This window comes from Hibiscus syriacus, unplaced genomic scaffold, assembly GCF_006381635.1.
Source record: "Hibiscus syriacus cultivar Baekdansim isolate YM2019G1 unplaced genomic scaffold, ASM638163v2 tig00111841_pilon, whole genome shotgun sequence".
In the NCBI taxonomy this organism is placed as follows: domain Eukaryota; kingdom Viridiplantae; phylum Streptophyta; class Magnoliopsida; order Malvales; family Malvaceae; genus Hibiscus; species Hibiscus syriacus.
The window spans coordinates 2,012,228-2,026,163 of record NW_024063196.1 but is presented as its reverse complement, the minus strand read 5'-3'; the positions used below and the strand labels follow the sequence as shown (position 1 = coordinate 2,026,163).

The 13,936-nt window shown below is 35.4% G+C and overlaps 2 protein-coding genes across 2 annotated transcripts; both read right to left on the bottom strand.

Moving 5' to 3' along the window:
* Positions 1-8,664: 8,664 nt before the first annotated feature.
* LOC120172069 lies at positions 8,665-9,294 on the bottom strand. Its single transcript, XM_039179638.1, has one exon. It carries the CDS (start codon positions 9,292-9,294, stop codon positions 8,665-8,667), a length of 630 nt encoding a protein of 209 aa, XP_039035569.1.
* A 2,390-nt stretch (positions 9,295-11,684) lies between these two features.
* On the bottom strand, positions 11,685-12,551 carry LOC120172068. The gene has a single exon (XM_039179636.1). It carries the CDS (start codon positions 12,549-12,551, stop codon positions 11,685-11,687), a length of 867 nt encoding a protein of 288 aa, XP_039035567.1.
* Between the last annotated feature and the right edge of the window lie 1,385 nt (positions 12,552-13,936).

Here is a 13,936-nt window from a genome sequence, read left to right as displayed (position 1 = left end):
CTTCGATGTCAAACGGCACTCGATCGGAAAACCTTGATAAAATGAGAAGAAAAGGAAAAGTGTTAGCAATTATAGAGGTATAGAGTTTACTGGTGAAGATCAAAAAGGAAATAGTAAAATTCTATTGTTTGCATGCATGGATAGTGGATAAACTCAATTATTCTTATCCAAAGGCATATATATTAATACCATCCAATATATTTGTTGTGCTCTTTGATGTGCCTAAATACTCACCGTTAGTGGTCCAACATCATGCATGCATGTATTCCGCAACCTATAGGCTAGTTATACTACATATACACATTTATATACATATCTATAAGATTAAGTCATCTTTATTTTTTTTTGGTACAATAATTTCATTAATACGTCTAAAAGCAGTGACGAAATTTTGGATTAAATATTTATTAAATTTTTATTAATGTTAAAGTTAAACAAGTTAACTCTAATCCCAATTCTATCTAGATTCATAAGTATTGTCCTCGTCATCCTTTATGAATATATAAAAATCAACATAGGCGAAAGTATATAGAGAATGAGAGAGACTCTTTCTCCTTCCAAGATTCTAGTTTAATAATATTTTAAATCTTTATTAATTTAAATTTAAATAAGATTAAAATTTTGTTCCATCCTATTTTTTAGATCAAATATCTATTATAAACTTAAATAAATTGTAACTCTAAATATTTGAAACCAATTCTGTCCCTAAATATTAGAATTAATCTAAACTAATAATTATATATAGATATATATATATATATGTACATATGACTTATATACGCTGACTTATCTAGGTTTATCCCAACACAGACACAAACACAAACACGTAAGGTAAACTCAATATCTACCCTTCACGAGTGCAGCAGCTACAACATATGTTCAACCAGCGGCTACAATATATATTGAGAAAATAACTTGAGTAACCGAAAATGTCTTATAATATATGATTTTAACTAAATTTTTTTTGGGTTGGCAAAAATAACCAACGAATTCGCAACTTAATTTCGAATTTACAACACGAAAGTCAAATTCGTAACACAGTTTTCGAATTCGCAACAAGAATTTACATTTCGCAACACGAATTTGCCAAATTCGCAACTCAGTTTTCAAATTCGCAACTCGAATTCGGATTTCGCAACTCGAATTCGCCAATTTTACAACTCAATTTTCGAAAAAGCACTTTCGCAACAGTGTCTTCAATCCCCAATGGATTTCGCAACTCGAAAATGCCTTCTTCTAGCGTTTGATTTTGAGATGATGCTCAGCAACCATTGCCGTTGAAACAATTCAGGCAGAAACTGTTTTTGCTTATCGTAGGACTTCATGAGTTCCCACAATAACTTGATCTCGATGCATCGAGATTACAGTTGCAGGTTGTATATGGCCGATTTTACTTTCTTCACCGGAGTTTTCTTCTCCCTCTCCTCACCAGCATTCAACTTGGCAACGAACGATCAATGGAACACTTTTAACCTCATACCGTCGGTAGATGCATCGAAATTGAAACCAATATGCAGTACGTAGTGTATTGCATAGTCCCAACTAACGGATATGCTTGGATGACATACTTTATGTGCAAAATTTTCATAATGCTTATCCATCCATGATCGACTCTCCGAATGTAGAGAACGGTTTTCAAAGTAAAATCGGCCATATACGACCTGTAACTGTAATCTCAATGCATCGAGATCAAGTTATTGTGGGAACTCATGATGTCCTACGATAAGCAAACAGTTTCTGCCTGAATTGTTTCAACGGCAACGGTTGCTGAGCATCTCAAAATCAAACGCTAGAACAAGGCATTTTCGAGTTGCAAAATCCAGTGGGGATTGAAGACACTGTGTTGCGAGAGTGCTTTTTCGAAAATTGAGTTGTGAAATTAGCGAATTCGAGTTACGAATTTGAAAACTGAGTTACGAATTTGATAAATTCGTGTTGCGAAATGTAAATTCTTGTTGCGAATTTAACTTTTATATTGCGAATTCGTTATTTATTTTTATAAACCCAAAAAAATTTGATTAAAACCATATATTATAAGATATTTTTGTCACTCAAGTTATTTTCTCATATATATATATATATATATATATATATTAGGGTAGTTTTCATTGTAGGAGCATCCACCACCTGTCCAATACATGTCCCAATAAATTAAGAGATGAAAAAGTTATCCGTAGCATCTGCCAGCAAATCCTATTTGGCCAACTTAACGCTTAGCTATCAACACTATAAACTACACTAATTAAAGCCAAAATCCAAGAGTTTAGGATTCCTAAGAATATGGGTTTTACTCAGTACACCCCTCTTTGTTTTTGTGTTTTAGGTAGAATTCTCTTCTTTTAAGTAAAATAAACAGTCCACGTTATTAGTAAAATTGATTGCAAAATCACATCGCATAAAGTGGAAAAAATAAATATTTGATCAACTGAAATTGTATTGAGGTAAAAATCATTATCTTAGAAACGAATTCATCCCGATGAATGTAATTACTCCAATAAACGATCATCCCTCAAGATTAACACAATCACTTTAAATTTTGTACACCCAAAATAAAAATAAACTACTGGTGGTACTGCTCTTTCGATTGCCGAAAATACTCTGAGTCTTAAAAAGATTTGAGAGAGTTGAGAGATATTTAAGTGAATTGTAGGATGAGTTGAAAAGTCAAATGAGCTCTATATTTATAGGTTATATATAAAGGCATTTTCGTCCAACAAAAATAAAAAATAAATTTAATTTTATTTTTTGAAATTAACTCTGTGTAATTGTTATCTTTAAATAAATGAAACTGTTGAATTAAACTTTTAACTCCCATAACTAACTGGCATAATTAATAGCTTAATTCTTATCTTGAACAAAGATGTAAAACATTTAATACCAAATACATTTTATTCATTTGTTTCAGAAAAAATTCCTTAATTTTAGTAATGTTATCTTGAACAAAGATGTAAAACATTTAATACCAAATACATTTTATTCATTTGTTTCAGAAAAAATTCCTTAATTTTAGTAATGTGTAGAGGACACATATTATCATGAGAATGAGACAAACAGACGGCTGCGACAAAAGTACACTAAAAACTCCCTTATTCTTTATCACTGAACAAGGTAATGGAGAATAAAAACTTTAAATACCCAAGCCTAATGTATTTCCTCATTCCATGTGGAATTGGCCATTACTAACACATATTACTTGATTATTCTACTATTTCGCCCCCTTCTATCCCTTTATTAACCCCTCCGAATCCTCGCTTCCCTTCGCGGCCGAGACTGAGCGCAGCCTCGACGTCCAACCGCCATGCGAAACCACCGCCCCCGCCATCCATTTTCCACACATCACATGGCAACATTCTCGAAAGCTTCTCATTCTGCCAAGTATACTACAACCTTACCTTGCATGAAAATGCAGTGCGAAACCTAGGAAATACCTGTTTCAACAAGAGCCACACCATTATCTCTGGTGGTGGCGCGTCATTCGCTTCCATCAACAACCTCTTGTAAGCTCCATTAAACCACTGAACCCTATGCAAACCATCTGATATATGTTGAAATCTAGTGCACATGGCACCGAAAGTTGGAAAATTAAAAACAAATGGGGCACCGATTCATGTAGTCAAAAAGGGGGCTGAAATTGTTGAAAAATAAAATGGTAAAAGCTTAAATTTAGTCATTGTAATTTAGGGTATTTACAAATTAGTCCTTAAGACTTCAACTATAAATACCCTAGCTCATTTAGCTTCAAAACCATCCCAAAGCATTCTAGCTTTCTTCCAATACTAGAGAGATTTTAGAGAGTTTCTTGAGAGTTGTTTTTTCCTTTTTATCTAGAGAGAATTATCATTGTTTTCTCCTTGGTAGATCGAGAGAGGTTGTAATTCCTATTTTCTCATAGTGAAATTCTTCTACCGTTGCCCGTGGTTTTTACCCTAAATATTTTAGGGGTTTTCCACGTAAATTTTGTGTCTCTTTTATCTTCATTTTTATTTTCTCAAATTATCAGTTGCGATTTTGCTCTATCCGATAGCCGTCTTCCGCAACAATTGGTATCAGAGCTAGATTAGAGTGTGTAATATCTGCTTATTGTCTTTGTGGTTACCACCAAAAGGTGGATCCTCCAACATAAGAAATTAAGAAGGTATTACCCATTCTTTGAAGGTTCCAGAGAACTATTTACGATAGTGAAATAGTGGGAGCTATCCGTAAAAGAAGCTATGGCAACGAAATTTGATATTGAAAAATTCAATGGGAGAAATTTCTCATTGTGGAAATTGAAGATGAAGGCCATCCTGAGGAAAGACGGGTATCTAGCGGCTATCAGTGAAAGGCCGGTGGATTTTACAGATGACATCAAATGGAACGAGATGGACGGGAATGGTATGGCAAACTTTCATCTAGCATTAGCAGATGAAGTATTGTCAAGCATCGAGGAGAAGAAGACAGCTAAGGAGATATGGGATCATCTCACCAAATTGTACGAGGCCACATCGCTGCACAATAAAATTTTCCTTAAAAGGAAATTGTATACTCTCCGTATGCCAGAATCTACTTCAGTGACGGAGCACTTAAATACACTGAACACCTTATTTTCTCAGCTTACATCCTTAAGCTGTAAAATAGGAGAATAAGAACGTGCTGAACTTCTACTTCAAAGTCTACCGGATTCATACGATCAACTCATCATCAACTTGACAAATAGTAATGTCACCAGTTTAGTCTTCGATAATGTTGCAGCTGCTGTTCTACAAGAAGAAAATCGGCGCAAGAATAAGGAAGACATACAAGTAAATCTGCAACAAGCAGAAGCGTTGACAACGATGATAACGATGAGAGGAAGATCAACAGAACGTGGCCAAAGTAGCAGTCACAAACATGGTAGATCGAAGTCGAGGAGCAAGAAGAATTTAAAGTGTTACAACTGTGGAAAGAAGGGTCACTTGAAGAAGGATTGTTGGAGTCTAAATAAAAACTCCAATCCACAAGGCAATACCGCAAACACTTTAGATGATGGAGATGCTCTATGCTGTGAAGCATCAACCACCGTAGAAGGAAGAAAACGATTTGCAGATATATGGCTCATTGATTCGGGAGCAACATATCACATGACCTCAAGAAGAGAATGGTTCCATCATTATGAACCTGTCTCAGGAGGATCTGTTTATAGTTGCAATGATCATGCCTTAGAGATCGTTGGCGTGGGAACCATCAAATTGAAGATGTATGACGGAACAATTAAAGTTGTTCGAGATGTGCGACACGTGAAAGGCCTGAAGAAAAATTTATTATCCTACGGATTGTTGGATAATAATGCAAGCAAGATTAAAACACGGAAAGGAATCATGAAGGTGTTCCGTGGAGCGCTTGTGGTGCTGAAAGGTGAAAAGATAGCTGCAAACTTGTACATGCTGAAGGGAGAGACTTTGGTAGAAGCAGAAGCCTTTGTTGCCTCATGTAGTTCAGATTCGGCAATGCTATGGCATCAGAAACTTGGACACATGTCAGAACAAGGAATGAAAGTCCTTATGGAGCAAAAACTACTTCCAGGCTTAACAAAGGTATCACTTCCTTTGTGTGAGAATTGTATAACAAGTAAGCAGCACCGGTTGAAATTCAACACATCAAATTCTAGAGGCAAAAGTGTTCTAGAATTGGTTCACTCTGACGTATGGCAAGCACCAGTAACGTCCCTAGGTGGAGCAAAATACTTTGTCTCATTTATTGATGACTACTCCAGGAGATGTTGGGTGATCCTATTAAGAAGAAGTCAGACGTGTTTTCAACTTTCAAAAACTTCAAAGCGCGGGTGGAACTTGATTCTGGAAATAAGATCAAGTGTTTCAGAACAGATAATGGAGGAGAATACACAAGCGAAGAATTTGATAACTTTTGCAAGAAAGAAGGCATCAAAAGACAGTTCACAGTGGCGAACACTCCTCAACAAAATGGAGTGGCAGAGCAGATGAACAGAACCTTGTTAGAAAGAACAAGAGCAATGTTGAGGGAAGCGTGCCTAGAAAAATCATTCTGGGCAGAAGCAGTCAATACCGCCTGTTATTTGGTGAATCGAGCTCCATCAACTGCAATAGAGCTGAAGACACCAATGGAGATGTGGACTGGTAAACCAGTTGATTATTCAAACCTCCATGTATTTGGAAGTATTGTGTACGTGATGTACAACGCCCAAGAAATTTCAAAGCTGGATCCAAAATCTAGGAAATGCAAATTCTTGGGGTATGTTGATGGAGTAAAGGGGTATCGCTTGTGGGATCCCACTGCCCGCAAAGTGATCATTAGCAGGGATGTTATCTTTGTAGAAGATAAGCTACAAAGAAAAGAATACGATGATAACGCTGAAAAGTCAGAGACTACTCAGATACATGTGGAAAAAGAGTTTGAAGAAGGAGATTCTTCTAAAGCAGAACCAGCACATGATGAACAAGAACCAGAGAGTTCTGAAGCTCCAACAACTCGTCAATCAGATCGTGTGAGAAGACGTCCCAATTGGCACTCGGATTATGTTATAGAAGGTAATATTGCATACTGCCTTTTAACAGAGGACGGTGAGCCATCAACATACCAGGAGGCAATAAACAGCTCAGATGCTTCACTGTGGATAATGGCGATGCAAGAAGAAATCGAAGCCCTTCATAAAAATAATACATGGGACCTTGTGCCACTACCACAAGGAAGGAATCCAATTGGTAACAAATGGGTCTTCAAAATCAAGCGAAATGGTGACGATCAAGTTGAGAGGTATCGTGCAAGACCGGTGGTCAAAGGATATGCTCAAAAAGAAGGTATTGATTTCAATGAAATATTTTCTCCTGTGGTTCGACTAACAACAGTTCGAGTAGTTTTGGCAATGTGTGCTACATTGGACTTACATCTAGAGCAGCTAGATGTTAAAACAGCTTTTCTTCATGAAAATCTTGAAGAAGAAATTTATATGCTCCAGCCTGAAGGTTTTGAAGAAAAAGAAAAGAAGAACTTGGTTTGCAGGTTGAACAAATCTCTGTACGGTCTAAAGCAGGCGCCGAGGTGTTGGTATAAGAGATTTGATTCTTTCATTATGTGCCTTGGATACAACAGACTTAATGCAGACCCTTGTTCTTATTTCAAGAGGTCTGGTGATAACGATTTTGTTATATTGCTGTTCTATGTAGATGACATGTTGGTTGCAGGACCCAACAAAGATCATATTGAAGAATTGAAGGCACAACTGGCTAGGGAATTTGAAATGAAGGACTTGGGATCAGCAAACAAGATTCTAGGGATGCAAATTCACCGAGACAGAAGTAATAGGAAGATTTGGCTTTCACAAAAGAATTACTTGAAGAAAATCTTGTCACGATTCAGCATGCAAGATTGTAAGCCAATTTCTACCCCTCTTCCTATTAACTTCAAATTATCCTCCAGTATGAGTCCTAGCAGTGAAGAAGAGAGGATGGAGATGTCTCGAGTACCGTATGCATCAGCAGTGGGAAGTTTAATGTTCGCTATGATATGCACAAGACCAGACATAGCACAAGCAGTGGGAGTGGTTAGTCGATACATGGCGAATCCAGACAAAGAGCATTGGAATACAGTAAAGAGGATCCTCAGATACATCAAAGGGACCTCAAATGCTGCATTATGTTACGGAGGATCAAACTTACTAATTAATGGGTATGTAGATTCTGACTATGCAGGGGATTTGGATAAAAGCAAATCTACTACAGGATATGTGTTCAAAGTTGCTGGTGGAGCTGTAAGCTGGGTTTCAAAATTGCAGTCAGTTGTGGCTACGTCCACAACAGAGGCAGAATATATAGCAGCTACACAATCCAGTAAAGAAGCAATTTGGTTGAAGATGCTATTGGAGGAGCTTGGGCACAATCAAGAGTATGTCTCTGTATTTTGTGACAGTCAAAGCACCTTGCATCTAGCAAGGAATCCAGCATTTCATTCAAGGACAAAACATATACGAGTTCAGTACCATTTCATTCGTGAAAAAGTGGAAGAAGGGACAGTGGATATGCAGAAGATCCATACCAAAGACAACATAGCAGATTTCATGACGAAGGCGATCAATGCCGATAAATTTACTTGGTGTCGATCCTCCTGTGGCCTGTCAGATACATAAGCAACATGAAAGGTACAAGGTAGAAAGAATGGTGTGAATATATGATTGTTCCAATCAAATCTTCAAGTGGAAGATTGTTGAAATCTAGTGCACATGGCACCGAAAGTTGGAAAATTAAAAATAAATGGGGCACAGATTCATGTAGTCAAAAAGGGGGCTGAAATTGTTGAAAAATAAAATGGTAAAAGCTTAAATTTAGTCATTATAATTTAGGGTATTTACAAATTAGTCCTTAAGACTTCAACTATAAATACCCTAACTCATTTAGCTTCAAAACCATCCCAAAGCATTCTAGCTTTCTTCCAATACTAGAGAGATTTTAGAGAGTTTCTTGAGAGTTGTTTTCTCCTTTTTATCTAGAGAGAATTATCATTGTTTTCTCCTTGGTAGATCGAGAGAGATTGTAATTCCTATTTTCTCATAGTGAAATTCTTCTACCGTTGCCCGTTATTTTTACCCTAAATATTTTAGGGGTTTTTCACGTAAATTTTGTGTCTCTTTTATCTTTATTTTTATTTTCTCAAATTATCAGTTATGATTTTACTTTATCCGATAGACGTATTCCGTAACAATATAAACCCTGGACACTTGTCAGCCTCCAGATTCTTTATCCTTTCCACGTCCGTACTCCCTAACTCCCTCACTTCCATGCAACTGTCCGTCACGCTCTCCACCGTCACACACGATTCCACCACCATTTCCTTCCCCCTTTGAACCGTCAAAACCGTTCGATCGGGCTCTTCTACAACTCCCATGCTATCAAACCAAAGGTTGTTGAAGTTCAAGTTACATAAATAAACAGGATCTTGATTTTCCTCCAAAACTCTACCGTTTTGATTGTTAACCGATCTGTTCCCTTCAGTTTTCTCTGGTAATAACTGCAAAGTAACGATATTTTCAGGATTCTTAGAAGCTTCATCGTGATGAAGTGGATCTGATGATGATCTTTTCTTTCTCCTGATATTATTCTTTCGAACCTTAGCGTACTTTCTTTTAGCTCTTGGCTTACAAAGCAACAAATTTTTGTTATCAATCCGAGCCCCATCGGAAACGGAGTCTCCGGAGACCGGTTTAGGAGCTATAGGCCGGAATCTTAGCATTATTGAGTTGATCACCGTCTTATCTTGTGCACCATCCGTGTAGCCAACCATGCTCCACTTCTCACAACCGTTCATCTCTCCTCCTCCGTTTGAACCACCGCCAGGAAAAAAAAACAAGATCAAAGCTTCTCCAACCTTGTTTCCCCTTCAAACTCTGAAATATTTCCTCCGTTGAATATCCGGAGGGATGTTTTGTTTAGGAGAGGCGATAACGATAGTGGAAAATTTACAGAGAAACAACACGTGGTTAGGGCAAAAAAGGGAAACCTGAGTGTTTTGATTGGTTGAAATTTAAGAGGTGGGGTCCATGTGAAAAGTAGATGGGTCCACAATGGGAACAAATGAAGAGAAGGCTAGTGTCCAACAGTTCCTAAAGAGAAGGGACACGTGGGTATAGTCTCGAGAGTGGAGTATATTTTACAGTTGAATGAAATGGGAAAGAGCATAAAAGAGGGGAGGTTCGCGAAAGTGGACACGTGGTTCTTCATCATTAGCTTTGCGACCTCTAAAATCGGTGTGTGCACTATTATATATCTTATTCCTTCCACTCGCCAATTCCCGCCGTGTACTTCACCTTTCAACCTAATAACACTACCAAAATTCTCAACCATACTGGATAGTGGATAACGAGTACGTCACAGAAGTTGGCTATAATAATGTAAGATAAAATAGCCCACTCAAATTATAATTAATCGATATTTTTTGTTATTATTTTTTTTTCAAAAATATTAATTAATTATTTAATTTATTAAAATATTATAAAATAATTATTATAATATATACATTACATAAATAACTATTTAAACTTAAAATTTTTAAAGAGATACAACACATCTTTTTATATGAACAATCATTCATCTGAACATACTTTAATGAATTTTTTATTTAACATACTTTAAAGACTTATAACATATAAATTACACAAATATATTGTAAAACCACATTATAATTTTTTTATATAGAATCAAAATTAAATATAACATATAATTCACTTTGATGGTAAAAAATAATTTTTAAAATATTATTATATTATTTACAAAAATAGTTTTTATTTGTAAATGAATTTATATTTTATTAATATGTGATATTAATTTAATTGAAATATTTATATTCTAAAAATAAAAAAATCGACACGTAAACGAATTACACTCGATCAAAAGTGGAGGTAAAAACTCTAGAAATGGAATTGAAAATACGTATATAATGTTTTTATATTACATTAATAAATGTAAATATGTCATACATTAGTTGAATGAGTAAATTGAGGAGTGAAGGGTTTACGTGGGAACATGGCGCATGGAAGAAATGATTTAATGAAAAGAAACAAGAAAGTAGGAAGAGGGACGCGTGGCGTATTCGATAAAGATGTTGGTAGAGGATTTGTGACACCATCGAGATTGGATTTTATTTCTATTGTGGGATTGGAACGGGATGGCTGTTGTCTGCTGTTGCCACGTATTTTTCTTAATTTACTGTAGATTTTTCTTTGCTTTTTCCTAAAAAAACAAAATTTTTCTCTCTTAGTATAATAGTATTAATAATATTTACTTAAATTAAATGAAGTACATATATTGTTCATAATTATTATTATTTGTATTTGTTAATGTCCTTCAATTTACTTATATTTTTTTTGGGAAAAATGATAACTTTAAACAGAATATTATGAGAAATTATTAGTGTTGTGATCTAAGTTATTTTTTTACCAAAATAATTTTATTAATTACCCAGTTAAACCCTAATGGTACTCTATGTTTTAAGTTTTCAACTGAATAAAACTTATCTTGTATTGGTAATAAAATTATTTGATATATAGATTATATAAATTTGAAATGTTATTTAAATATTACATGGTATACTTAAATATTATTTAATATATTAAATGATTCTAAACCTTGAATTCTATAATAAAATTTATACTCTTTAAGTTCTAAATAAAATAGATAATATCAATACAACCAACGTATGAGATAATAATTTATTTTCTTAACATGTATAGGATATTATATAAATATTATATAATGTATGTGTTTTATATAATACCTAAATTATTTTAAACTTCTTTACATTTTTAAATTAAAAATAATTATTCTTAAATCAGTCAAATAAAACCTCAAACCTACCAATCAATATTACAAATCGCTCCTTCCTAATCTTATCTTTATATATATATATATATATATGATACACAAAAAAGTTTAAATTAGGGTGGTTCCGGATCAAGACATTTCTAAGGCTCAATTGAAATTTATATAGGACATTACATAGTGACGGTGGTTAAATTCGAACTTGATCTTATATGCTCAAATTCTTGAATCTCAACCACTTGTATCAACACTCGTTTACAATCTTATCTTTATATATATATATATATATAACGAAATTATATTGTTTTAAAACCCTATTGTTTAATTTTTTTTTGTGAGGATAAACATAGCTGAATTTACCTGCAGAAAGATGGGAATGGCTTAGAGTCCCAAAGTGAGAGCAGCCTTAAGATCCAGCCTCCAAGCAAACCCACCTGAGCTCATCTTCCACACGTCGCAAGGAACCATTCTCCACTGCTTCTTCTTTCCCTTTCCATCAACGTACTGTAACCCTACTCGGCATGAGAAAGAACCCCGTGGGAACTCTAACCCTTCTTTCACCACCACCCCCACGGCGGTTCCTCCGCCCACCATTTTCTTGTAAGCTTCGTTCACCCATAAAACATGGTTCCAACCGTCTGATACAAAACTGGGACACGTGTCATGTTCAAGATTCTTCATTCTCTCCACGTCCGTGAAGTTCCCAATCTCTCCTCCATCCATGCAAGTGTCCGTCACGTTCTCCACCGTCACACGTGACTCCAAAACCGTAACCCTCCTAGTCCTACCTCTGGAGGCTATCAACGCCGTCTGATCCGACGGCCCCACTGCTGCAACCATTTTCTTTAACTTCAAGCACGGGGACGGTGGGTCCTGGATAGGATAATTATCACCTGCTGTCCGACTGAGATCAATATCACCCCCAACCGTTGATTTGTCCAGATCAGCACTCTCTGGCAACAGATGTAGACTTGGGGAACCCTTATTTCCAGCGTTATCTTTTTTAGCTTCATCCAAGGCTATTCTCCTAGTATTATTTCTCTTACAAACCCTAACGTATTTTCTCTTTACTCTCTTGCTTGTAACACCCGTGTTCTTGTTACCAAACGTTGAATCACCGGAAACCGAGTCTCCGTTCGCCGGTTTTGGAGCAATCGGCCTGAATCTGAGCATTATCCGGTTGATTATCGTATTATCTTGTACACCGCCAGCGCATCTTAGCATCCTCCAAGCATCTCCACCCTCCATTTCTCGTTCCAAAGAACTTGAAAAAAAGGCTAACAAACCCTCTCGCTTTGTTTTATCTTAAATTTTGGTTTTATTTTCCCTTCTGTTTCATCAAAGGGCAAATGACTTTACCAGAGGTAGTAGTCGTGTCCAAAATCAGAGCACTCCACGTGTCCGTGGGCGACAATTGAAACAGTGAGGAGAATTGATTGGTTGAACCGGATGGGGTCAGTTTCAGAAAATAAAAGCTATCTGGTTGGCTCGTCGTGTTACCCAATGAGAAATAAGTACGTGTCGAAAAACCTTGAAAAAGTGCACACGTGGATGCACCTCGGGAGAAGGCATAAATATTCTGTTTGAAGTGGATTAGCTTTTTCTTTTTTAAAAAAGTAAAAAAACATGAAGCCGGTAGATTGCTTATTATGTAACACGTGGTTTTTTATGATTTGTTATGATAGAGAAAGTTCAGTTGACCGTCACTTCCACATTTCCTGCACTGGAGCGCGTGAACTCAAACGTTGATATTTTTTCACTCAACATTGTGCTATAAATGAGGAATGAAATGTTAAATATTTGATTCGGTTTATATATAAATTTTTAATAAATTAAAGTGAGTTATTTGGTATCTAACTAGAAATTTTCACAAGTAGAAAAAAAATAATATATCAAATTCTAATTTTTAAATTAAACTACAAAAAATACTAATATTTATATATTGTTCTTATCTAAAAAATATAAGTCTTAAATTGAATTCGAGTTAAATTTCAATAGAGTTAAGTTTGAGAATGTTTTGAGTTTAAATTTTTTCAATATCAAGTCAAATTTTAATTTTTTATTTTGAGTTAGCGTTAAGCATGACAAATTTAAGCTCGTAAGATTTTGAGTAGAATATCGAGAGTTTGTGATTTTTTTAAATAAGCTCTTGAGTTTTTTTAATTACATCAGGTTTTAATTTTTTATTTCGAATTTAAATTGAACTTAAAAAAATTTAAACTTACAAACTTACTAATCGAGTGAAACATGATTTTTAAATTTTTAAATTGAGTATCTCAATAATATTTTATCTCAACTCGTGACATTTGCAATCCTACTCAACACTTATGTTCTAATTACTATAATCAACTAATCTGATTTTTTATTAGTTGAATAATTATATTATTATTTGGCTCAACAATTTAAAAGTGGGTAGACATAAAAATAAGGGGAGTGTCGAACGCGCGAGGCTTGGACAATGGGGTAAGATGAGAAATGATGGGAACGGATGATGGTACGAGAGAGGACGCGTGGAAGGTGTGATAGGACGAGGGGTAGATCTTTGTGCATAGATTTCTGATGTGAATGTAGAGGGTTGATTTACTCTGGTAGAGTTCTTGAAAAAAATATTGATTGAATTAACATATTAATAG

Excerpts from the sequence above, each read along its gene's own strand:
- LOC120172068 (XM_039179636.1), bottom strand. The coding sequence starts at position 12,551 with ATGGAGGGTGGAGATGCTTGGAGGATGCTAAGATGCGCTGGCGGTGTA.
- LOC120172069 (XM_039179638.1), bottom strand. The coding sequence starts at position 9,294 with ATGAACGGTTGTGAGAAGTGGAGCATGGTTGGCTACACGGATGGTGCA.